The sequence below is a fragment of the Diabrotica virgifera genome, chromosome 3, assembly GCF_917563875.1.
Source record: "Diabrotica virgifera virgifera chromosome 3, PGI_DIABVI_V3a".
NCBI lineage: Eukaryota > Metazoa > Arthropoda > Insecta > Coleoptera > Chrysomelidae > Diabrotica > Diabrotica virgifera.
Window position 1 is genome coordinate 269,395,296 of NC_065445.1, and position 27,989 is coordinate 269,423,284.

The 27,989-nt window shown below is 32.6% G+C and overlaps 1 protein-coding gene across 3 annotated transcripts in view; it reads right to left on the reverse strand.

The window, feature by feature from the left end:
• Positions 1-2,372: 2,372 nt before the first annotated feature.
• Positions 2,373-27,989, reverse strand: part of LOC114328279 (uncharacterized) — a 74,135-nt gene continuing 48,518 nt past the window's right edge. Inside the window, exons 16-17 of one of the 3 annotated variants that reach the window (XR_003652145.2) lie at positions 9,406-9,822; positions 2,373-2,655 (exon numbers count right to left, since the gene is read on the reverse strand). Coding sequence is in view for 2 of the 3 variants with exons in the window: in XM_028277090.2 (XP_028132891.1) it covers positions 9,533-9,822 (290 nt within the window). In the remaining variant the exon portion in view is untranslated. Of the gene's footprint in view, positions 9,823-27,989 lie in introns of all 3 variants that reach the window. The other 2 variants (XM_028277091.2, XM_028277090.2) reach the window with 2 other exon arrangements.

Genomic DNA, 27,989 nt, shown 5'->3' on the forward strand with positions numbered 1-27,989 from the left:
TGAAGAGAAGAAATGAGGGATTTAAGCCAAAGAAGTCAAGAATTCTCACGTCTGAGCAGGTAGATCAGTTCTTACGAACTGTCACAATATTAATTTGAATATTAACGTTAATTACCATTCTAATTAATTATATTTTTCAATAAAATATCCCTTAAATTCGTTTGTTTGTGATTTAATCGTTCCGGGAGTTTCGTCAATATTTAATCCCGGAGGGATTAAATGTGACACTTTAGTACCTGTCACAAGGGAGTGAAGTTGTCACTTTAGGCCCGGAAGTACGAAAAAATAACATAAACCTTACGCCAATCAATATTTATTTATTTAAACGATTATAATGTATTGATAGCAAATGAGAAAATTATTTATTGTACAAAATAAAAATATTTTGTAGAAATAAACTTCACAAAATTTTATGAGATTAGTACACTCCCACTATTTCTAATAATTCTTCTTTTTTTAATGAAAGATTAAGTTAATTTGAGTTGATTTTAGCAGTTAATAGTGTGAGGTAGGAATTTTTGTGTTGTACGTTTCCTATTCCGAATGTCTCAAAAAAAATCTCGCGAGAGCGAATGTAGTATATCACATGGAATGACATTTAATGTAAAAAGACTTAATATGAAGTAACGAGTAAAGTTTCCAATTTTGAAATAAAATGTTGATTTTTGCAAAAAGATATTCAAAATTTTGGCGAGAGCGTTTTGACTATTTAAATTCTGGCGAATGCGCCGGTCGAAATTTTCGAAGTTCGGTCAAACGTAATTAGATGTCACTCGGAACGTTACGTATTACTGGTTGCATAACAATCAGGCGATGAATTTTTGAATTTCATTACTTGTGATCATAGACATATTAAGGGTAGACAAGGCATACTGAGCAAAAAAGCGGAAGCAGTCGATCGGTGGTCTATATTTATATCTCTTTTAACCAAGCGATCCCGCGCATTTGACAGGTAAAGATGTCTAGACCACTCAATCCTTAATATTGGCGTTACACCTCGATGCACAGAACTGTCCATACCTTGTTTAATCTACTAGTTATTATATCTATACTTGTGATTTAGCATAAGCCGAAAGCCATAGCCACCTTTACTTTACGGTGGCTATGCGAAAGCCCACAATAATTCAATCAGAGATATGTAAAAGGATAGACTTGGCTAGGGATATGCCACTCAATGCATCGAGGTGTAACGTCGACATAGGATTGAGTGTTCTAGCCATCTTTGTCTGTCACATGCGCGGGATCGCTTGGTTAAAAGAGATAGATAGACCACCGATCGACTGTTTGCATGCTGTTTCCGCGTTACGCTTTTTTGGTGAGTATGCCGAGTCTACGCTAAATAGGGCTTTTCATTCACAGTCATTTGTTTCGAGCTTCTGTCATGTGCCACATAATATTAATATATCTACGTCATACGTTATTGGTATCTACAATAATACAAACCAAAGACGTACGACGTAGATATATTAATATTATGTGACACATGACAGAAGCTCGAAACAATTGACAGTCGATGAAAAGCCCTATTGCCAATGATACAAACCAAAGACGTATGCCGTAGATATATTAATATTATGTGACACATGACAAAAGCTCGAAACAAATGACAATCGATGAAAAGCCCTATATGTCAATGAAGTAAATAGGGCTTTTAATCAATTGTCAGTAGTAGTTGGAGCTGTTCAGCAGAGCTTGCCATAATCACGGTGTCATCTGCATATCTTATGTTGTTAATAGATCTTCCGTTAATTATTGTTCCTTCACTTTGAGATAGCAATGCTTCTTCAAAAATGGCTTCACTACACTATATGCATTAAAGAGTAATGGAGACATAATACATCCCTGCCGAACTCCTCTCCTGATTTCAATTTCTGGACTGGGTTCGTTATCTATTACAATTTGTGCTCTTTGATTCCAGTAAAGGTTTGTTATTATTCGTAAGTCCCTTTTGTCTATGTTTTTTGTCTTTAGAATTTGGACTAATTTTTCATGTCCTACTTTGTCAAAAGCTTTTTCAAAATCAACGTAACAAACATGCACATCCACATTCATGTCCATGCATCTTTTAGCTAACACATTAAAATCAAATAACGCCTATCTGGTTCCTAGTCCGTTTCTGAACCCAAACTGACTATCATTTATTCCTTCTTCTAGTATTTTATTTATACGACCATGTTGAGAATTACCTACCCATAATGTCTTGCATGCAGTCCTACTCAGTACTCAGTATAGGGTACTTCCTCCACAGTCAGACCGGGACGGCTAGATTTAACTTGCATCTAAAATATAATTCTCCACTCTTACATTTTTTTGTATGATTATAATAGAGATTTTGACGATTTCCAGGTATCTGCCATCAATACAAAAACATATTTTACTAAAAACATTTATTATATAATTTATTAAAAGTAATATCACAATAATAAAAGCATCTACAACTACAATAAAAATATATCAAAAAGTTCAACCATATTTCTTATATATTCATTAAATAATCTCAGAATCTGAATATAAAATTTGAATCCATTAAATAATCTCATATCAGATATTCACTTCTTTAAATAATCTTTCTTTTGTCATCTTCTCATAAATATTTTTTAATTTTGATACAGAATCACATAAAATTGGACTGAGGTCTATAAAATTGGACTATTCCTACAAAATTAAAGGGAGTTAAAAAACACTTGCGAGATTTTAGACAAAAATATGAAAAATATTTCTAGGTAGTTCCGCAAATGTTAATAAATTTATATTTTTATTTCATACTTTTATTTACTGCTTTTAAGATTCTTTATATAACGTCGGGCTTTGTTCTTCAATTCTAACACTTCAAAGATCATGGGAAGTACAGAAACCAATTTACGTCTGCTTTATCGATTTTGAAAAAGAGTTTGATAGTGTCATCTACGTATATTCGAATCAAGAAACTTCTATTCTGGTGGTAGACGGCAAAAAACAGACAAAATTTTCATTCAAATAGTTGTCAAACAAGGTTGTGTTTGACAACCTTTGTTTAACATGTAACCTACTTGGAAATAATATTTAACGAAACCTTGAAAGGGCAATGTTGAGTTCAAATTGGGTAAGAAACTATTAACAACATCAGATATGCAGATGGCATAGCGATCATGGCTGAAAGTATCAAAGATCTTCAATTCCTTAGAGTCACTAGAGATCGAGTCACTGGAGAATGCTCCAATAACGGACTTGGCATAATTACATCAAAGACAATGTTATTAAAATTCGTATAGATTTTGCAAGAGGAGCATTTATGAAATTTAGATCTATACTAAAAAAGTACAGCCTCTCAGATCAATCAGGGTAAGATTGAAGAAAAACGGGGTCTCGGTGGGCGCCAAATTTCAAGAGTTAGAAATATCAGAGACTGGACCGGCCTTGATTCAACATCTTTGTTTAGAGCCGCATTGGACAGAGACAGATTTGACAGTGTAGTCGCTAACCTCCAATAAAGGAAACAGTACTACAAGGAGATCTATACTCCGTCTAATATACTTACCGTTGCACGTCATCCGCGTCTTAGCCCGTGAAGTCACATGATACCAACATGAAATATTTAGGCGGTAGGTGTGTTCTTTTTTAGAATCATTTTGACGAGTACACTGGAATTACAGCCACTAGACATATTTTATTATATACGCGTAGAAATATTTGAAGATTTCTATTAATGTTACCTTAAAGAAATACACAATAATATGTTTCATTTAATTTGTATAAATGGATTATAAAGCGTTTTTATGAAGCACATTTTGTTCGGAAAAGACTGTAACTGTAATCGAACGAAGGTGATATTTTGGCATAAATTGGTAACATTTATTTGACAGTTGCGGTGGTGACACTTCATATTTGTTTTTATTCTGTAGCATAAGTATTTGTTTTATTATATTTACTGTTTTTATTATTGACTTTAACGTAAGATTGCAACTTATTTCTTGTTTTCTATTTCTAAAGTGTTTATTTATTTACATTGAATATAAATTTGTTTTGTTAATCCACTTACTCAAAAATTATGTGATATATTTAATTTAAAATGAATTCAAGAATTTTTTGTAATTGGGCAACAATGTCAACTTAAACCTTTGACGTAGATAATGACGTGCAACGGTAAGTATATTAAACGAACTGTATACTGTGCAATTCTCAGCTGAACTTACAACTAAGTAAGGTTCCTAAAATGTTATGCGTATGCTGTATTACTATATGGATGCGAAACGTGGACCATGAAGGTTAATATGATAAATATAAATTGGAAGCCTTCGAGATGTGGTAATATCGTAGAATACTCAGAATAGCATGGGTTCAACGCATTTCAAACGTAGAAGTCTTAAAGAGAATAGGTCAAGGCGAAGGTGACTTGATGAACATGATAAAAAAAGAGAAAACTTTAATATGAGAGGTAGTAGATACTGGATATAGGGCATTTCATTCACAGTCATTTGTTTCGAGCTTCTGCCATGTGTCGTATAATCCGTGTATATTAATATTATACACAGATTATACAACATATGACAGGAGCTCGAAAAAAATGACAATCGATGAAAAGCCCTATTGCAGTTAATACTGAACGAAAAGATCAAGGGAAAAAGAGGAATTGGCAGGAAGAAATATTCAAGATCGAGAAAAATATCGATCAATTGTCATGGAATCTACCCACGCCCACAGAAATTTATCCATGGTACTCAACGAAGAAGATATAATGTCAAAACAAATATTAACAGACAGCGGAAACTACAATATAAAAAAATTATTAGATGGCCATTAAATAAAAAAAGGCTAAGCTTGTTTTTCAAGGAATGCATTGCTTTATCATCATCACCATCACCATTTCGTAGCATCTCAAGTACTCCATTCCTGGACATACGTATCTGCAAAGACTTTCCAATTGTCGCTCTCTGCTCTTCTTCTTGTCCAATATATTTCGCCAGCTTTCTTTTTAATATATATTCATCTGACTTCCGGTTTTTTTTGTTCTTGTTCTCAGTAGCCAGATTTGAGCAGCCTGTTTGTCCTATTCTTCATTCTCTGTCTTTCAGACCTATTTCGAACATGTTCTATTTCCATAGCTCCTTCTTTCTATTTTGCTCCTGAGCGTTTACATTATCCAGAATCTTTTCTGAACTCATTTATGACACTATATTATGGAATATATTCATTCCATGAAAATGACATATCATTCCATATAATTGTCATGTTATTCCATGGAAATGTCACATGTCTTTGGACGTAAATAGCTAAACTGTCAACCAACGACATTCAATATTCCACTAATTATGGTTTTTCTTGATGTAATATTAAAAATTTTACTTGAAGTTACAAAGATATTGGAAATGTTGGAAAGCATGAAATAAAAATTATTCTTCGTGTACCTAAATAGTATTTAGCACCTGATATATTGATACTGTCTAGATCTAAACCTATTTTCACTCACATTATAAAGGTTCTACATTTTTCTAGTACTCACCATTTATTTTCTATTTCTATGGTATGTGGTATGTCTTATACTAGACAAATCAAGACAAATCAATATTATAACCGAAAAATGGATACACTTCGTTTGAAAACTATTGATAGCTCAGTTTATGTCAGCTTATTTTTATAAGTATTCGAAACTTTTTGACAGCTTATTTTTGTGAAAAGTCTTCGAGGTGGTCATATAATTTTTACAAATTCTCGATTCTCGTACGAAACTGAGACAAGAAGGTATAGATATTTATATTTTTCTGCTTTGAATAGTCGTGTATAAATACAGACGTAACCTGTCATAAAAGCTATGCTACCAGGCATTTCCAAATCAAGAATAGATGTTACAACATTGGAGAAACTTTTAAACATTGAAATAAATCCAACGTTAAATAAAAGTGGGATTAAGAAGGTATTTTCGGTAAATTGTTGTTGACATATATATTGTTCTTGAACTAGGTTAGGCTTGAATCAGTTCTTGATGTTGGTTCTTTACTATGGTCTGTTTTTAAACCAAGAGGAGTAATTCAAATTTACCGCAGCGTAATGCTTGTTTGTAATTGGTCCAACTTCAGACAAGTTTACTCCACTGTTAATAAATTTTGACACTAATGACATTTATCAAATTTTGACACTACTGACATTTCATTAACTACAGGTTAATTAAGTTATGTCGGCGATTCTTTATGTTTTCTGCGTTATTCCTTTAATTTTTAGATTTTTACTCTACGTTTATATCAAATCGGTTGTTTTTAGAACTATTTAGCGACGTATCAGTATAATATAATATTTAGGGATTACCGTCGAAGGCCGACATGATCAATCAAAAAAGAAGATGTATTTGGTAATTTTTCTAGTGACTTTCTTGGGTGTGAATCTGTCTTTTTAGTTTACTCCTCTTGGTTTAAAAACAAACTTTAGAAAATCCATTGCCTGCCGTCTATGGGCTTTTCATTCTCAGTCATTTATTTCGAGCTTCTGTCATATGTCGTATAATCCGTGTATATTAATATTTTACATAGATTACACAACATATGACAGAAGCTCGAAACAAATGACAATCGATGAAAAGCCCTATTAAGTGTAAAATTGTTTATGTTGTGGTATTGCTGTATTGAACGTAACCTATCAGCTATACAATTTTCGCAATGTTGCCACCTTATGGAGAAAGTAGAAAATGTTGGGAATTAAGAAATGATAAAAATCTAAGGCTATTATTATTATTAATGCACCTGTACAATTTTTGTTGCAATTGCAGTTTTAGTTACCTACATCTTTTTAATCTTAAAGATGAAACTGTTCAACAAAAAGTAGATATTCTGCGGTTTTTACTATAAAAGAAATTGTCAATATCAGCTATCCAATTTTTAAACTTATTCTTCTTATTGGGCCATCTCCTTTCGAAGATTTGGAAAGTGTTACACGAAAAATTTCTGCGGATGAGCGGTCAACCCACCTTCTCAAGTTTTTCAGTCAGTTACCATTTTCGCACAGTGTTGCCATATTGTGGAAAAAGTAGGGAGTATTGGGAATTATGAAATGATAAAAATGTAAGTTTATTAGTAGTATTAATTCATCTGTTCGGATTTTTTGTTGCTGTCAATGGAATAAAAACATATTCTAATGTGATTTTTTAGCCACATTTGGAACATTTTAGAAAGAAAAAAAATTGTATGCATCCTTTCATCCATTGCTGTAGATTACCATTATCTCGAGAGAGACGTGAACTCGGTCCTTAGGTTCTGTATCGAGTTAAGGTAAAGTTATCATAAATGGACCAAGAAGTGTTAGTACCAATTTTATGGAATTCAAAATGAAATTTTACAACTCAGATTATTACTGCCACCTTTAGTACCAGCTGAGTGTAAAAACTCGTGAGGAAAACCTGATTTACAGAACAAAAAATTGTTTTCAACAAATGAATCTACCAAGTTCAAAAACCGTTGCGAAAATCAGTAAATTAGAGGTGGATATTGCAACATCCACCCTATTTACCAGATTTAATCCACTTTGGTAGAATGCAAGCCTATTTATGAAACTTCGAAATTTTAACTTTCGTCAGTGCTGAAGAACAAAAAATATAAATACCTTCTTAGTGACCTTCTTTTATACAAACATTAACAAACAGAAAGAATTAACATAATAATAATTGTATAAATCCTAAATCTCAAAATGTTCCAAATAGTTAAATTATAAAACTTTGGTTCCTCGTATTAATTCAGTCAATAGCATTGTGCAAATTTGGTTTTAAAAATTGAACATTCAGTAATTCGAGTGTTATAAGCTTGTTTTAAGTGATCATTAATTATTGACCATTATTATGGTTATGGGGGGTATGGTTTGAAATAAACATTTCTAGCACATTATTGTGAATTTTTTTTGAAACTATTGTCACGGTCCCAGGCCGGCTCTGTCAATTCTGGAAGCTTCTGGTGGCGGACTGTCTGAGACCCTTTCTGTGGGCGAGAGAAACTTGTTTACAATCGGTGTATCTAGAAGGCCATCGATTAACCTTTTTTTATTGCTCTGTAAATAATATTTACCTTTCGATGTTTCTGGAAATCAGTAGACTAATTGTACATAACTATATAAATAGACATTTTTGGAATTAGAGGTTTAGTGGTAAATTTGAAACCGTCGGTGTACTTTGATATGTAACGGGCGCAGTATTTTTTGAATTTGTAATTAGATAAATTAGTAGATTTGGTGTAATAAATAAATTAAATATCGTAGTTTGAAAAATAAAAGATATAAATTCAGTGTTTTTCATTTGTTTAGTTGTAAGTTATTAAAAATAAATAAAGTCAACTAAAATTAAACATTAGTGCCTAAAAGATCATAGAAAAGTAAAGACAGTTTTGTAACACTATTGTAGAATTATTTTATTTTTAAATTAAATAAGTATATTCAGACAAAAAAATTTCAAGACAAAATATTGAAAATAAGCCAACGGTTGCAAATTTTCCACCTAAAAATACCTATACCTAAGAAAAATGGATTTTGTGGTGGCCATCAGAAGTCGTCATTGGATCATGTGGAACAAAAAATTCAAAAAGATTTTATTAGCTTATGAGTTTATCGAGGTAACACAGTAGAGTTTTTATTTTTAATGATTTTAAATTTTTGGTATCACTCATTAAGTAATAAAGAAATTTTTAAGTAATAAAGAAATTTTTTGTAAAAAAAAAGGTGACAATCAACATATTTATTATTGTTAAACAAAAAATACGCATAAAACAAAAAATATCTCGACAGCGTTACCTCACAAAATATCTAAAGAAAATCTGTGCAAAATTTCAGATGAATCGGTCAAGTAGTTTCGAGTTACAATGTTCACCGCTTTTGAAAAAAGCAGTTTGGAGAAAAACATGTTTAAAATTTTGACAACTTTATTTTAAATTTCGTTTTTGCCTGTCAAATGGTAAAGTGATGCACACCGGAATATGTTTTTGAATTGCGAAGTAATTTACACAAGAGAAGGGGAACAGCCGTTGAACGTTTCTCACTACGTTCAAGCTTCAAGCGTGTTGTCGCGAAGCTGCTGAAAAGCGAGTCGAAGGTAGGGATATATGGCTTTTCATCGATTGTCATTTGTTTCGAGCTTCTGTCATGTGTCACATAGTATTAATATATCTACGCCATACGTCTTTGGTTTGTATCATTGTTATATACCAATAACGTATGACGTAGATATATTAATATTATGTGACACATGACGGAAGCTCGAAACAAATGACTGTGAATGAAAAGCCCTATTCAACAAGCTGTATTTTCGGTAATTTTGTTCCGACCAATCTGAAATTGTCGGAGACTATTCTTGGAGTTATGTGCTTTCATTTAAAATATTAAAAAATTGAAAATTTCAAAATGTTCAAACCATATCCCCTCGTCCCTTAATTATTATATTGACCATTATTAAGAAATTACCTATTTGAACAAATTTTGTATACAGTAAAACCGATTTATCTGCAACCGCCAAGATAAGTCACGACAGACGTTCGTTAATGCGGTGCAAGTGACCTTGAGGGTTTTAGTTAAATCTGTTCATCTGTACTTAGAGATTCAACGTACATAATAACTGTTGACCGGTGGTAGTTATTAATTTATTAATTTGATTAGCGTGCATTGTTTCCTTGCAAATAACGATGAAGGGTTCGTAATTTTGAATTTCCTTTAGAGTATCCGTTATATCGTCGTCCGTTGTAAGAAATTCCGATTTGTCGATGGAAAGTCTCGATTTGGGCGATAATTCGGAGGATTCTTGGTTGCTAGTACTGAATCGTTGTGGAAATACTTGGACCAGTTGATCCAAGGTCATGTTGGAGGCGACGTAAGTCAAAATATCTGGAAATATACAAACATAAAATGAAATAATGTTCAAATTTGTACAAGATTATAATAATTCTTCCAACAGACTATTTTTGAGGACTACTGAGACTTCCATGTAAATGGAGGACATAAAAGGCAAAATTAGTAAAAAATGTTTTTTCTCAAAACTTTTTACCTATAATATACAACATACAGCTACTTAGAAACTCTTAGCCAATAGAATACTCATATGGTAAAGAAGAAAATGATTTTTTATCGGGATAATAGACCACCTATAAGTCTGCGACTATAATGGCCAAAAGAAGTACCTCAATCACCACCGTATTTACTAGATTTAGCTTCCTGTAATAATTATTAGTTTGCTGTCCTAAAATAATGGTTTCATAATCACGGATTTCCCTGTTTTCTTCTTCGGAAGGTATACTGTTATCTATAGCTATTTGCAGGAACTGGATTCACCGGCATGGAAGGAAGTATTGTAAAATGTTTTAAATAAGTATGTTGTTGTCATAAAAAATATGCTTGTCATGAACTTACTTACTTACTTAGTCCTAAGCCTTTCTACCTTTAGGTGTAAGGCTGGTGGAGTTGAGTTTGGCATTGTAGTCTCCATGCTTTCCGATCTTGCGCTAGGTTTCTTGCACTTTCCAATGTCAATCCCTTCTTCTCGACTTCTTTCCTGATTTCATCTACCCACATAACTCTTGGTCTCCCTCTTTTGTTTTTCCCCTGCACTCTCGTTTCGAACACTCGTTTTGTTAGCCTCTCGTTCGACATTCTACACACGTGCCCGAACCATCTAAGTTGTCCTTCTACTATTTTTTCATTGATTGGTTCTAGTTTTAGGTTTTGTCTAATTGTTTCGTTTCGTATTTTGTCTGTCCTTTTTCTGTTTGCTATTTTCCTCAGGAACCTCATTTCCATAGCATTGACTCTGGATTTTTGTCTCCCCGTCAATGTCCATGTCTCGCTGCTATACATGATTGTTGGTCTAACTACTGATTTAACGACTGCCGTTTTTTTTTTTTTTTTTTTTTTATTTAATGGCATAGACATTAGTCATTCAGCCAGTTGCAATAAACAAAATACAATCCTAATCCTAATACAAAATAAACAGAAACAATATATACAAACACAATAAATAATACAATACAATAATAATACAATAAAAACAATAATGGAACTCTGATAAAGTGATAAAACATTTATGACAAAAAAAAAGATGCAAATCTGAACTTAAATCATAAAAAATCTCATGCCCGCGTACAAATCTTATAGGACTGTGCGTGTATCTGACAAGAAATCTATAATGATATTGTATATTTGTTGTGAGCCTGTAGCCAGCAAAGACTGTATATTGAATGGTGCATGCATATCAAGTTGAATTAAATTTTTATAGAGAGAGTTTGAATGCTGTTGAAACTTAGTACATTCAAAAAAGATATGATCAAGATCACCCTGCTTTCCGCAATGTTTGCAATTATTGTCTTCAATCACATTTATTTTATATAAATGACTTGGATAGCAAGCATGCCCAAAACGTAATCGATTTATAGTTGTTATATATTTACGTGGAGCTTTAAAACTCTTAAACCATGTATTTTGTGGAATCACTGGTTGTAAAGTGGTGTATCTTGTGGGGTTTGTTAAGCAGTAAAGATTCCATTGATCTTTCCATATCGATAGTTGGTTTCTTTTAAAAATAGTAATAACATCTGATACACATAAAGAATATGACAATAAAGTGCCTGATGTTATACTGGATTTGGCTAAGTAGTCTACATACTCATTATCTTTGAGTCCAATATGTGCCTTAACCCAAATAAATTTTATATTGAAGCCAGAGTCTTCTAACTGCTTTAACATATCCTTTATTAAAAATATGTAAGGATTACTAAATGTTTTGGGCAAAAAAGTATTTTTGATATTCTGTAAAACTGATAGGCAGTCTGAAAGAATTAACGTTTTTTTAGTATAAGAGTTTTTAATATATTTCAACGCTTCGAGTATGGCCAATGATTCCGCAGAGAAAATTGAAAACTCATTGGGAAGTTTGTATTTGAATTCGAAACCTCCTGAGGGTAAAAAATACGCACAGCCAGACTCTTCTCCTGATTTAGATGCATCTGTGTATATAACTGTTGCATCACTGTAGCAGTTCAAAATAGATTTCAGGATATTGTTGCTGATTATGTTGTTTTCGTTGTATGTGGGTATTATTACATCAGTTTTATGGAAGAGAGCAAAGTAGTCTAAGTTTTTGTCTACTGTGTTTAATTCCTTTGAAAAAATAGGATTGTTCTGTAATGCAGTACATAAAGGCGGAGATGGTTTTTTAATCCAATACTTATGAGTAAGATCTGATTCGTTAAGATGACATATACTGGAAAATAATTCGAAATTTGTAGTGTGTGCTTTAAGTACCCATTTTTCGCTTAGTAAATTTCTTCTAATCTCTAAAGGAGGCTCAGAAGCTTCAACATGTATTGGTTGTATAGGAGTAGATCTCATAGCACCTAAACAGATTCTCAAGGCAGAGTTTTGGAAAACGTCAATTTTTCTTAAAAGGTTTTTGGAAGCAGAACCGTAGAGAGTAGCACCATAATCTATAATGGATCGTATATAAGCTCTATAAAACAATAAAGATGTTTCAACATCGCAGCCCCACCACACTCTAGTTGTCATTCTAAGGAAATTAATACCTTTGCTACATCTATCCAGCATATATTGTATGTGTGGTTTCCAAGTTAGTTTTTTGTCCAGAATGAGTCCCAGATATTTGACATTATTTTTAAATGTAAAAGATTGATCACTAAGTAATACATCTTGGTTTATAGGAAGATTGTGTCTTGTAAAGACAGATACTGCTGATTTTTTAATTGATAAATTTAAGCCGTTCTCTAAGAACCATGGAAATAGGGAACTACAAACTGTACTTAGGTTTTGCATACCGTTTTCATATTTCTTGCTTTCCATATAGACACAAAAGTCGTCTGCATATTGTATGATTTTGAATGGGATGTTGTTTATTTGCATCTTATGTATGTCAGAGGTGTACAGATTAAATAAAATTGGTGATAATACTGAGCCTTGTGGTATACCGTAATAATTATGTCGAGGTCCTATTAGTTTATTATTATGATCTCTGATGTAAATTACCCTATCTGTATAGAAACCGATTATTGTGTTAACGAAAGCAATTGGCATATGAAAAAAATTTACCATTTTATGTTTTAAGGTTGATAAACAAACTGAGTCATATGCTCCTTCAATATCTAAGAATAGTGCTGCTAAGTAGTTATTTTTAGTTAAGTTATTCTGTACATCTACAACAAGTGTTGTTAAAGCGTCTAGAGTTCCAAAACCTCTTTTGTAACCAAACTGGTTTACTGGAAGTAAATTCTCTTTTTGTAACCACCAATCTAATCTAAATTTTATAAGCCTTTCTAAAGTTTTAAAAATACAAGACAGTAAGGATATTGGTCTATATGAACTTACGATGTTTGGGTCTTTTCCGGGTTTAAGGATAGGAACAACTAAGATGTCTTTGAAAGAATCGATAACTATATTTTTTTGGATGATATCATTGAAGACATTTAAAAGAAGTTTTTTAGCAACATCTGGAAGGTTGGTTAACATGGGGTATTTTATATGATCGATACCAGGAGAAGTATTTATGCGGTTTTTAAGGGCAAAATCTAATTCAGTTTCAGTAAATGGTTTTAACAGGAAGTGATTATTTGAATGATGACTTTGTGTAGATCGTGTAGGTGAATTTTGAGCAAAAGGAGGACATACTTTATTAAAAAAGTCGTCTAATAGATTATCATTGAAGGGTTTTATACTAATAGATGCTTTTCGATTCATTTTGTTGGCCTGTGACCATATCTCCTTAGAGGAGGTATTTTTGCTTAAATTAGAACACCATTTAATCCAACTAGCTTTGGCTTTTTGTTTCAACTGCTTTTTAGTATGAGCAGTAACTTTCTGACAATTTAGATAATTATCAAGGCTTGGTGAACGTTTATACAATGCTAATGCTTCTTTTCTGTCATTGATTATCAGATCGCATTCTGGGTCCCACCATGGTGGAGGCGATCGATTTTTAGATTTAAAAATTTTGTATTGAGGAATAGATCTAATTGCAGCATCATTAATGCAATCTAATAGAAAACTATAATTTTGATAAGTATTGAAAGAGCTATTGTAGTTGGAAAACATGTTTTCAATTAAGGATGTATACAGGGACCAATTGGCTTTCTTGATATTCCATTTGCTTTTTGGATAAATTATTTCTTGTGAGGTGTTGGTTATTGAAAAATTCATAGATATAGCAAAATGATTCGAGCCTAAGGTGTCAGATAAAACTGACCAAGTAAATTTACTGGCTATATTAGCTGTGCAGAGTGAAATGTCAATAATAGATTTTTGAGTACCATATCTAGGAAGATATGTAGGTTCTCCATTATTCAAAATTACAAGATCTAGGTCTTCGATACTGCTAACAATTTGGTTACCAACTGGATCATTACGCAGTGAGCCCCATAGTGAGTGATGAGCATTCATATCTCCGCCAATTAAAAAAGGTGATTTGATTTGTGAGAAGATATTTATCCAATCGTTTTTGGATGTACTAATATTTGGAGGTCTATATATAGATAAAAAACTTAATTCTATTGTGTTACATTTAACGATAGCACCGCAAACTAAAATTCCCTCATTAAAATTGTTTCTAATATTTATTTCACGAAATGGTATAGTTGTTTTAATTAAAATTGCAACACCTGCATACCCGTCATATCTATCTTGGCGAATTACATTATAACCTTTAAATGTATAATTTTGATTTGGTTTGAACCAGGTTTCACTTAATAATACAATATCAATATTTTCAGTTATTAAAAAATGAATTAAACTATTTTTATTCGAAACAACGGATCTACCGTTCCATTGCAAAATTTTTAATGATTTAAGTTCTGGGAACATGTTATTTATGAGTGATATCCTCTAAAATCGTTTTTATACCATGGTAAATACTATCTTGACTCATAGTTTTTATATCATCTACAGTTTGAATATTTGTAATCAAATTAAAAATATAATTGGAAATTAGTGTTTCCAATACTCTTTGATCTGATTTGTTTTGACAAATTGGGGGTTTTAAATTAGCAGGAAGGGGTTTGGAGGGCCCAAAATTAAAAGGGAACATGGGTGAATTGTTTTGTGTTTGGTTTGGTGATATTTTTCGTTTTTTAGCTATATTATAGTGGCTTGAGGAGGGTTGGGATTGGGATGTATTATTTGAAATGTTTTGATTTTTATGTGTGGTAGTAGAAGGGGATGATTTTCTTGAAGATGTTGGGAGGGGAGGAAAACTGTCTTCGATATTGTCTAGTGTGGAAAATCTATTCTGAATAAACAATCCCGAGAAGGACGATTCACAGTAATTTTTTGCCTCGATAAAGGAAATTTTTTGCTCAATCATCACGTTCTTTATCTTCTTTTGATGTTCGTATTTTGGACACTTCTTGGATATGGAAACATGATCTTTACTATCACAATGTATGCATTGAACATCATTATCTTGACATGTATGATCTTCATTTTTGATTTTTCCACATTTTATGCAATGTGCTTGTGGACTGCGACACTGCTTGGAAATATGTCCAAATCTTAAGCAATTGTAACACTGTGTTACTTTGCCAATGTAGGTTTCAACAGGAAAAAATACACTATTTATTGAAATGTAGCTAGGGAGAATATTTCCTTCGAAGGTGACTATCATTGTCCTTTTGGGTACATAGTTAGTTTTTCCATCGGTGTCAACTTTTCTGTAAGTTCTTTTAAAGGCTATTATGGGGGAGGGAGATTTACTATTATCTAACAAATACTTTTCATCGTATTGAGTATCAATATCTCTTATTAGGCCTCTTATTTCTAGTAAATGGTTAGGGACATATGCTACTAAGTTTTGGTCTTTTAATTTTATATTTTTAACTAAATTATTTGCATCTACGATTGACCTTAACAAAACTTTAATTCTGTTTTTTCCAATGGCTTTTATTTCAATAATATTAGGAATGTTCAATTTTTTATGCAAAATGTCCGCAACAGTAAGTGGATGTAAACGGCCAATATCCTGATTGTTTGATTTTTCTATATATACATAAACATTATTAAAATTGTACTTATCTGATGCAACGTTGAACAATTTTTTCTCTACAACTTTTTGCGGAGGTGGAATTTGTTGTGTCGGCACTTTAATAACATCTCTGGTTTTAGTTGTAATTTTCGCAGTAGAATCATCCAAATTTTCTATTAAACTTGATTCAATAATATCCATTTCACTATTCTCACTAGCACCTGAAAAGTTTTCACCTAATGGTGTCCCTGGGGAAAAAGCTTCCCCCATTGGGGGTCGCTTATAGCACTGTTTATCGCACTCAATCAATATCAGTTTTTAAATCACACCAAGTGTCCTTTTTTCTACTAATTAACTCGCTAAATAGTTAATTTTATTAAGAGCAGATTTTAATGGGCACTGTCAGTTTGACGTTTTGCGTGACAATGGACTGCCGTTTTTACTTTTTCCGGTATCCCTTTTTTCCCAAAAAATGTTGTTTTCATAGTGTTAAATAAGCTTCCTGTTCGTCCCATTCTCTCGTTTATTTCCATGTCTTGTTTACCATTTGATTCGATTATTACTCCTAGGTATTTAAAATATTCCACTTGCTCTAGTTGTTTCCCGTCTAATTCTATTGCGTGTGTCTTCCTCGTATTTGAAATTATCATTGTTTTTGTTTTCTCTGTATTAATTTTCATATTTATGTTTGATAGTTCTTCTTCTAGGATTTCAAGATTGTTCTGTAAGTCTTCTCTGTTTTCTGCTATCAATACCATGTCGTCTGCAAATAGTAGCTCCGATAGTTGAGTCTGTTTCATTTGCCAGTATCCTAATGTTAGTTTTCTCATTCTTCTCTTGGCTTTCTTTATCGCTTCATCCAGTACCACTGAGAATAGCAGTGGACTCAGCACGCATCCCTGTTTGACGCCTTGACTTGTAGAAAATTCTCTGGATTCCTCGTTATTGGTTCTTACTGTATTTGTATTATTTTTGTACATATCCTTTATTACTTCTATTATGTGTCTGTCGACTCCCCTTTCTGTTAGTGTCTTCCAAACGTCCTTTCTTCGGATTCTGTCAAACGCCTTTTCCAGGTCAATGAAGCACATATGTATCTCTCTATTTTTCTTGATTACCTTCTCACTTACTTGTCTTAATGTGAATATTAGGTCTTGCGTGCTTCTGTCCTTCCTGAATCCACACTGTGTGTCTTCCATAGTTGTTTCTATTTGTGTTTTTATTCTTGTCTCTAGTATTCTTGCTAATACCTTCCCAGGGATACTTGATATGGTGATACCTCGGTAATTATTACAGTTTCTCTTGTCTCCCTTTTTGTGTATTGGTAATATAATGTCTTTCTTCCAGTCCTTTGGTAATTCTGCTCTATTTATGATATCATTCATTAGTTCTTTCATGCTATCCATTCCCTCTGTCCCCATGAATTTTATCATTTCCGGGGTGATATGATCCTTGCCTGGTGCTTTGCCCAGTTTTACTCTTTCTATTGCTTTCTCTAATTCCTCTCTTGTTATGGATTCCACTTGTTGTTCTTCATTCCTTTCTTGTATCTCCCCTATGTTGTCCTTGTCTACATGAGTTAGCTCTTTGAAATGTTCTCTCCATCTTTCCATTATTTGTTTTTCTTCTGTTAGTACGTTTCCATTCTTGTCTTTTATATTCGGCATCGTGTGCTCTTTCTTTTGTCTGAGTTGTTTTAATGCGCCGTAGAAGAGTTTTTGGTTTTCCCTATAATTTTTTGTCATTTTTTGTCCAAATATCTCCCATGACCTTTCCTTTCCTGCTTTCACCGCTATTTTAACCTCTTTCCTTTTTTCTTTATATGCTTCGTAATCTTCCGGGTGTTTTGTGCTTAGGTATCTTTTCCATTTGTCTTTTTTGTTCTTTATTTTCTCTCGTATTTCTTCCGTCCACCATTCTGTTCTCCTCATGTTAGTGTTTGCTATTTTTGCTTTCCCGCAAGTTTCCTCAGCTGCTTTGATTATGCTGGTTTTTAGATATTCCCATTTTTTTTCTATATTTGTATTTTTTGCCCTACCTTTCAAAGTATTATCTAATTTTTCTTGGAATTTCTTCTTATATATTTCCTCTTTTAATTTGTAACTTTTTATTTTTTCATTTACTACCTTTCTTCTCTTTTCTTCTTTTTCCTCTGTTGTTCTCATTCTCATTATTACTAGATGGTGGTCACTGCCAATCTCCGAGCCTCTTTTCACTTTCGTATCCTGTACTCTTTTCCATTTGTTGCTGCTTACCAAAAAGTAATCTATGATTGATTTTTCGTTTCTGCTGTCTTGTACTCTCGTGTATTTGTGTACTTCTTTATGTTTAAATTTTGTATTTGTTATAACTAGTTTATTCTCCATACATATTTCTATTATTCTTTCACCATTTCTGTTTAGCATTTCTTCTCCTTCTTTTCCCATGCACTCCTCTATTCCGCTGTTGTTGTTTCCGACTCTACCGTTTAGATCTCCCATTACAATTATGTTTTCTTCCCCATTATCAATTTGCATTTGGAGCTCCTCGAAAAATTTATCTTTCTCTTCCTTTCTTGCATCTTCATTTACTCCGTAGGCTGTTATTATTGTCCATATTTCTTCGTCCATCAGTTTAATTTTCACCGATAATATTCTCTGGTTAACATATGTTTCTTCTATAACGTGTTGTAGTCTATTCGGTGCAATTATTATCCCGACTCCTTCTTTTGCTCTCTCTTTTGTATCCGCTCCTACCCAAAGTAACCAATATCCTTTGTGTATTTTCTTAAGACCTTTTCCTTTCATCTTCGTTTCTGTTATTCCTAGTATTTCTATTTTTTGTCTTATCATATCTTCTACCAGTTCTTCCTCTTTTCCATTGATGCTTCTCACATTCCATGTTCCCATTTTTGTCTCTCCTTTTTTCTGCAATCTAGCTTTCCCCTTTTTCCTATTTTCATCCTTGTTTACCTTTGCATCATCTTTTTCCCTATCGCTTTTCCCATTCATTGCCTTGGTTGTCCTTGTTGTGGGTCCGGTCTCATTATTTTCTTTTAGTTTTTTGAAGTCCCTTCCCCGCTATTTCTGTGAGTTAGTATAAGTTTCTCTTTATTATGGTCCCATTTCCACTCCTTTCCATTAATCTCCAGTTTCATATATCCTATCTTCGTAGTATTACCTTTGTCTTTTTCTTCTTTTGCCATTTTCCTAATTTTTGCTTGTATTTCCCTTTCCTTTCTTGTTAAATCTGATTCTATATACACCTTTTGTCCCTGTAGATTTTTCAGTTTTCCTTTGTTTTTTAGTACACTCATCTTATCCGTTAGGTTTTCCATTTCTGCTACAAAGATTTGGTCGCCGATCTTCACCGCTCCTCTCAGTCTGACCTCTAATTTCAGATTTCTTCCTATGAAGTGTTCTACTGACTCCTTTACAGGCTTTCCGTCGGTAGCATCTAGTGTTAGGCCTTTTAATACTATATTATTTCTCCGTCTATCTTTTTCCAATTGTTCTATTCTATTGTTTGCCATTTTTAAACCTTCTTCCAATTTTTCGTTTTTTTCTTTCAGCTCCTTAATATATTCCATCGTTTCTTTTTGGTCTTTCCGTATGGTTCTTATTTCTGCCATCATTTCATCATTTTTCCACATAACTTCCCGCATCATTTTTATCATCTCTTCATTTGTGTCGTTGCTTTTATTCGGTGTTCGTCTCGTCAGGTTACTCTTTTCAAAATATAATTTATCTTCTTTATATTTTTTCTTCTTAGATTCTTCGTCGCCACTATCAGATAGTTCTTCATTCTTTCTATAGGTTTCCTTTCGGATTGTTCCTGTTCCGCCACTGGCCATTTTAAATTAAATGTTAACCTCAGCACTAATATAAATATTATTATTATACACTTAGAAGTTTATTTCTATTTCGCACAAGAACGCTTTTTAAGTTTAACGATTATCGATAACGATAGGTCTTTTAAAAAACCGGTGTTTTTATTGTGATAGGTTTCGAATTCGAAATTACCTTATCGCCAATACACCCGCCACACGACCTCTCGCCTCGCTTGCCAACCTCGAAATTCCTTGTCATGAACTACGAATTAGGAACAAGATATCTGGAAGTGAACACTAATCACTGAGATTACCAAGAGGAAATGTATTGAATGTAGGAGCTGATGGACAACTCCAAAAACGTATCAACCTAATTAACAACGGAATAGGGAACTTGCATAAATTTTTAAATTCGAAAAAAATGTTATAAATCACAACACAACATAATTTAAAACATGTATCAAAGATAAAAAAGTTTTGTTTGTCTTTCGTTTTGCCCTCAAAGACGATTAAAAATTCAAATTAAAACAGGTGGCCCAAAACGCTTCGTGACGTCACTTGGTTTTACATTTACATTTTTCCAATAAAGTAAACAGAATTTTAAATTAGACGTTATAAACGTCAGTAGAAAATACATTTATGTGACGTTACAAGTGTTTTTGATCGCTTGAACTATTCATAGAAAAATTCGTACTTTTACAAAATGGTTTTATTTTCAATAGTAAACCTTCGTTCCTTTCCTTCAAAAACAGTATAAAACTACAATTTTAACAAACTGGTATATATTATTACAATGACATACGATAAATGTCATTGGAATATAAATATTTTTGACTTATTCCACGACGATGAGCTTGCCAAATACCCAAGTAGGTGGAGGCCAATAAACTAAAGAAGGAGAAGAAGAATATACCTAAATATAAGGTTGTGTCTAGGTATACTTTACCGTGTACGCAAATAAAAAAGTTAGAGTGTCAGTGATTTCTTATTTTTTATTTGTTTAGTGTTTGTTTTTAAATTAACTGCGGAGTGTGGACAATTATTTAGTTCTTTTAATGAGTTTAAGAACATTTTAAAACAGTACGAAAAAGATAAGAGACTATAAATTAATATATATTTTTTTTAGTTATAAATGAAATAGTATGTATTACCGTAAAAGATTAAAATAAAAAGAAGACCTAAAGCTTTCACAATAATAATTAACTTGTTCTGAAGCTATTATCCTTGTGGCATTTTTGTAATCAACTATTCTAAATGGGAACTAAGCCACAATTTAACCAAAAAATGATTTTATTAACGTTTCGACGTCTACATCGGACGTCGTTATCAAAATACAAAATATTATTAAATTAAACAAAAATGGTATTGCTTAGTAAAAAATTTTTCTAATAATTTATTTAATCTGACTAATTTTTGTATTTTGACAATGACATCCGATTTGGACGTCGAAACGTTAATAAAATCATTTTTTTAGTTAAATTGTGGCTTATTTCCCATTTAGAATAGTTGATTATAATAATTAACTTACGTATAAAAATTATTTTAGCAATATTCTGTACGTGTCATATCAACTAAATACATATATTTATTTTGCTAACCTAAATATATACTTTTATATATACACTGATTTATTACAATTAAGTTTGAAACATCTAAATAGTTCTGCTTCCCTTCCCTTAACAAGTATTTTTCTATCAAACAAACACTAAACATATCAAAATAGCATGTACCAAAATATACAGTCACTGCGCACGTTAAATAATGAAGTCACTGGCTTGATCAAGTTTAATTCGCGTGTACCTAACTTTTTTATTTGCGTACACGTTAGAGTGTACCTAGACACAACGAAATATAACCATAATAATAACTAATGTAAAACTATGTGACGTCACGGGTCGTATGAACTATTTTATACCGCAGAAGACTTTAAATATGTATTTCTAAGTTACATATTACGAGTTTTTGAAGCGTGAAATTTTGGAAATCTCATTTTTAAACAAAACTGAACATTATTATGTAACAAAAAAAATGTGCAAGTTCCCTATTATATCTAGGAGAAAGACATATATATTTTCACATTTTATTAGAAAAAATAAAAGAAAAAGGGGATAATGTGAGGTGAAATGTTATACGTTAAAAAATGCAAGGGAATAACTAAATATCGATATTCATTTGCTACTCAGGATAAGGAGATTGAAGAAAATGTTCAAATTCCAAAATTTGTTTGACATTAACCTAGCCTTCGATAAATAGCGCTACTTGTTCTTCTTACGATGCCTATCCGTTCTGAATGTTGGAGATCAGCATGGCTATCCTAACTTTGATTGCTGCGATTCGAAATAGTCCGGCTGAAGATGCATTAAACCACTTTCTTAGGTTTTCAAGCCAAAATATTCTTCTTCTCCCTGGTCTTCTCTTTCCAAATACCTTGCCTTGAAGAATGAGTTGCAACAAGTCATATCTCTGTCCATTCCTCATAACATGGCTGATATTCTAATTTGGGCTCTTTGATTGTGTTAATAATCTCGCATTTCTTGGCCATTCTACGCGCACTGTCAATATGGATTACAGTCCTTTACAAATAGTATCTCATGACTTTTGATGTAAAATAATTACGGAATCAGAAATTCAACAGTTTAGACAAATTGACCTATTTTCAATTTACCGCGTCTTCCTGTATGTGCACTAGACAGAATTAACAGATGTAAAAAAAACTGTATATCAGTTATAATTTTTGAAAGAAAACAGTGGCGGCTCGTGACCTCAGTATCCGGGTAGGCGACACATATATAGTGTATAATAATATGTACCGGGTGTCCCAATAAGAATGGCTCTCGGCCATATCTCAGGAACCGTTTATAGTACAGCTTTGAAATAAAAAATTTTATAACAAAAGTTGCCTCAGGAAAAGCCTGGAAATTATTTTCATAATTGTAGGACCACCGCTAGAGGGCGTAATTGAATATCAAAAATTAAAAAATCTAAATTTTACAAAATTTTTCTAATGAAGGGGCACTGGAAATCCGATCGTCGTATTCTTCATAAAATTCTACGCATATTTGATTTGACAAGTTTAGGTCTACCTTTGGAAATAATAGGTGGGGATGAGTGGGAACCTTGTTATGAAAAACTGGCTGTGAGTCCGGTTCTGCTTAATCAAATTTTGCAAATTTGGTCTTGTTGAAGACAGATCTTTTTCGTCAATGCAAAAGTTATGATTTCCAACCAACTTACTGAGTAATATGCCAGCTAGAAAGCGTTATTTAATTTTTTTCAGAAATCTAGTGTTCCTTGAAAAATATTAAATACAAACATGCATTTTTAATACCATATTACAAAATTAGACAAAATTAGCAACAGAATAGCGAAAACCGCATGCTAATACCCTTTTTCTATCTCGAGATATCTTACAAAACGTGTAAATTTAAAAACATTACTGTTACTGTCACCGGTAAACGAAATTAATTAAAAGTAGTGTGCTATGGAAACAACAAAGAAACATTTTCCAGCTGTCAACGTATATTAGGTCTTTTCAACGCTTCTCATTTGTTTCGAATAATATTATACACGGATTATACGGCATATGACAGAAGCTCGAAACAAATGAGAAGCGTTGAAAAGCCCTATTACAAAGAAATAAAAACAACTATTTAGTGATGACATAAACGTTCAAATTTTTGCCCATCATTTTCGTTGCAAACATTTACTCTTTCAAGAGTAGATTGAACAGCAGTCTCAATTTCTGCTTTCGATATGCTTTGAATGGCGTTTAGTATTCTCTGGATAATGTATCCTAGAGTAGTGTATGATGGGCAACAATTTGAATATTTAGGTCGTCACTAAGTAGTTCTTTTTGTTCTGTGTTATATTTAATTTTAATAGTATTGTCTCTCTTTATATTGTTGTTTTAATTAATTATATTTTTATACGTTGACATCTGGAAAATGTTATTTTGTTTTTTTCCACAGCACACTACTTTTCATTAACTTAGCTTACCGGTGATAGTAACAGTTATGTATAAAATTTACACGTTTCTCGAGATATCTTGAGATAGGAAAAAGGTATCGACATGCGGTTTTCGCTATTCTATTGCTAATTTAATCTAATTTTATAAAGTATGATTAAAAATGCATACTTGTATTTAATATTTTCCAAAGAAAACTAGATTTCTGAAAAAAATTAAATAAGGCCTCCCAGCTGGCTTATTACTTATTAGGATGGTTCAAAATTATCACGCTTACATTGAAGAAAAATATCTGTCTTCAACAAGACCCAGTTTTCAAAATTTGATTTAGCAAAACCGGACTTACAGCCATTTTTTCATAACAAGGTTCCCACTCACCCCCACCTCTTATTTGCAGAGGTAGAGTTAAACTTGTTAAATTAAATATGCGCAAAATTTGATGAAGAATACAATCATCGGATTTCCAGTGACCCTTCATTAGAAAAATTTTGTAAAATTTAGATTTTTTAATTTTTGATATTCAATTACGCCCTCTAGCGGTGGTCCCACAATTATGAAAATAATTTCCAGGCTTTTCTTGAGGCAACTTTTGTTATAAAATTTTTTATTTCAAAGCTCTACTATAAACAGTTCCTGAGATATGGCCGAGAGCCATTCTTATTGGGACACCCGGTACATACCCATATAGGTACAGGGTGTTTGGTAAAGAATGGGCCATAGCTTAACCTTAGATTCCTGAGATTAAAATACATCGATTTATGCTAACTTACCTTAGTACAAAAGTTGATAATAACCGAAATACAGGGTGTCAAACTTAAACTTTTATTTTATTTATTGTTAAATATTTCCTGACAGACATGGGATAACAACACGAAATTTGGTAGGTAAGCGGGGTTTTTTGGGATTAGAAATCTAAATTTGCCACCAAAAATGATCTATTACCCAGAGGGCGCTACATACGTCTTTCAGCGCTCATTTAATACGTTTAATTTTTTTTATCTCCCACGCCACGTAATTTTTAAATCAACATTTTTATGCTCTTAATATTTTTACTTAAAAAAGGTATACTACATTCATCTCGCTAAGCTAAACTGTTTTCGAGATAAATGCATTTTAAGTCTGCGATACAACATAATTTTTGCATATCATTGTAGTTAGACCCGAAAAATAAACTTGAAACCATAATAATTGTGCCAGTTCTCATATTTATGTCATTGCATCCCAAATTCCATTTGAAGAAATTTGAGATACATTATTGTAAATTTTTATGATTTTAAGTTATTTTTCGAGCCGGGTGTAACTGTAACTACAATGATATGCAAAAAATTATGTTGCCTCGCAGATTTAAAATGCGTTTATCTCGAAAACGGTTCAGTTTAGCGAGATGAAAGTAGTATACCTTTTTTAAGTAAAAATATTAACAGAATAAAATTTTTTATTTAGAAAGTATGTAGAGTGGGTAATAAAAAAATTGAAGCTATTAAATGAGCGCTGAAAGGCGTATGTGGCGCCCTCTGGATAAAACATCATTTTTGGTGGCGAATTTAGATTTCTCGTCTCAAAAAATCTCCCGCTTACCAAATTTTATGTTATTATCCCATGTCTGTTAGGAAATATTCAAGAATAAATAAAATTAAAGTTTTAACTTTGACACCCTGTATTTCGGTTATTATCAACTTTCGTACTAAGGTAAGTTAGCTCAAATCGACATATTTTAACCTCAGGAATCTAGTGTTAAGCTATAGCCCATTCTTTACCAAACATCCTGTATACAGTGTGTCGCATTTAAGATGAAGACACCCTTATATTTCGGCTATTAAAATAAATACAGATTTGAAATTTTGCAGTCATTCATTTTGATGGTTTACACTTTTTAAGATAGTCAACTGAAATTTAAATTTTAAACGCGGCCTACTGCGAATTCACAAACAGGACGAATTTTCAATATTTTGTTTCGCGTTAGAGGTATCGCAAAAAGTTATTTGGAAAAATTGTTAGAAATATTATTCTAACCCCACATACCAAATTTCATGACAAAATTCGAACTTTTCGTTTTTTCAGAATTGGTAGTCAAGATCCTAAAACATGCAATTGTCAGTTCCGAGATGCAGCTCGGCACAACCAATGTCAAAGGCTCGAAAAACGTTACAAACGTCACATCTTTGATATTTTATTTTTAAATAATTATTTTATCTCATTTCCTTTAATATTTCATTAATAAGTATCTTCTTCTAATTGGTTTACCCATTTTCCCCTTTAAAAATCGGTTGACGCTCTCTTTTATTACCCTCTTTTATTATCTTCTATTTAATATATCTCTTTCATTTAAATCATCATACTGAACATACCTCGTATATTCATACTCTCCAAATATCTGTATTTTCAATACGGAACATGCCGCTACTTCATAGTACTTGGTTGTCATTTTAAATGTCGTTTTCAATGACAGTGTCACTTCATCGACTTGACCCCCTACTCCCTGACATACACTGGAAGGGAAAAATTAATCCTTAAAAAGGCATGTAATTCGAAAAATAAATCATTTCTATTTCAACAAATCATCTTCCTCTTGGGGTGAGTTACACATAGTTTTTTTTAATAATTTCTTACAGTAATTATATTTCTCCGTCTAACAGTTTTTCTAATGTTTTTTTTCTAACCTTCAAATGTTCAACCATGTGTTTGATTTCTATATTTCTTTTCATCTATTAATATGCACGTTTGGTAATCAGAATTTTAACTATTCTCATCTAAATTCTATGTAATTTACCCTTGCCAATTACTATTTCTGAATACTATTTGGCAAAGGTATATTTTGGTTTTTCTTCTTGATGATTGATATGTGTCTCTGTTTTATAGTTTTTTGGAAAGAGATCAACCTTTCCCTCTTCGGGAACCTAAGCCTCACATCACCGGTGATGCACACTTGAAGGCGAAGACAATGACATCCAGACTGCACAACCACCACCTCTAGCTGCAGGGGCCTTGGGCCGAAGATCCGCCCAGGCCTACGAGAAGTCTACAACAGCAGAACCATACGACATCAAGAGGATACCATCAGCTACCAAAAGCCATAAGTATAATCCAGAATTGTTAGTTTTTGGCAAGAATTTGAATACATTTGTTAATGCAATTTACTAAGTCATTTTATTTATTATATCTTTATGAACAATAAACATGATTAGTTAAAAACTATGTTTTGTTTGCTTCCATTCCAATTTTCATAGTTCATATCTGAGGTTAGGACAAGACGAACACACACCTGAGTGACTGAGCTAAGCTAAGGGTGTAACGATGGCTATCTTGGTTGGTTGAGGTAATATTTTCGAATATTGTTTCAATTGGCTGGGTAGTCAATCGCTTTTTCGTTTCAATCTAGCCTACCTATAGCCCGAAAATACACGGCCAGGCAAGCGACAATACAGCCCCTGTGCTTAGCGTAAAGAGTGAGACAAATACGAATTGTGTTCGGCTACTTTTTAGAGAGCCTGGCCTAGGGTAAAGCCGTCGTAGTAATGCTACGCTACGGGGAGCGTACAATAATTATTACAACTTCAGAGATGAATTAAAAAGTAGCTTTATTTTATTTTAGATTTTTAGATACTTAGGTATTGTATCAAAATTTATAAATTACAGATTTGAAATAACTAATTTATATTAATAAATAATTTATTATTGTACATTTGAAGAGGTTAGGCGGCGCCTACCTTGCCTACCCTGACGGGCCGCCCCTGAAAGAAAAAACCCCCATATCGCATCATACATATACATGTATTCATATACTGGGTGGTGAATTGTCAAACGAGGAAAATCAATGGGAAATTCTAAACTGTTGAAAAGTAAAATATGGTTTTGCTTGTTTTCGATTCAGAGGGATGCACAATCGCCGGACAGCTATTTCCACCATTTCAGGCTTTATCATCAGCGCTAGGCACTTCTCTGAATCTAAAAACAGCTCGACCATCAATTTAAGGGGAATTTCAAAGATCATTGAAATTCCCATTGGGAAGCGGTCCAGCCACATCTCTTAACAAATTGAAAAGTCTCAGATGAAGAATCCACCACTTCAATAAAACTAAAATGGTAAATAGTTATTTAAATCTGAAACTTTTCGTGTTGAAAGTTCTTTCTGGTACATCCTTAATTAAAAAAAGAATGTGTGTGTACTTTGTACGCACGTAAGAAGTTATACTTCTATTATATATGATTTAAACGAAATTAATATACTTTTTATTTGTATTTTATTTAAATATTAAACTAATTTATAC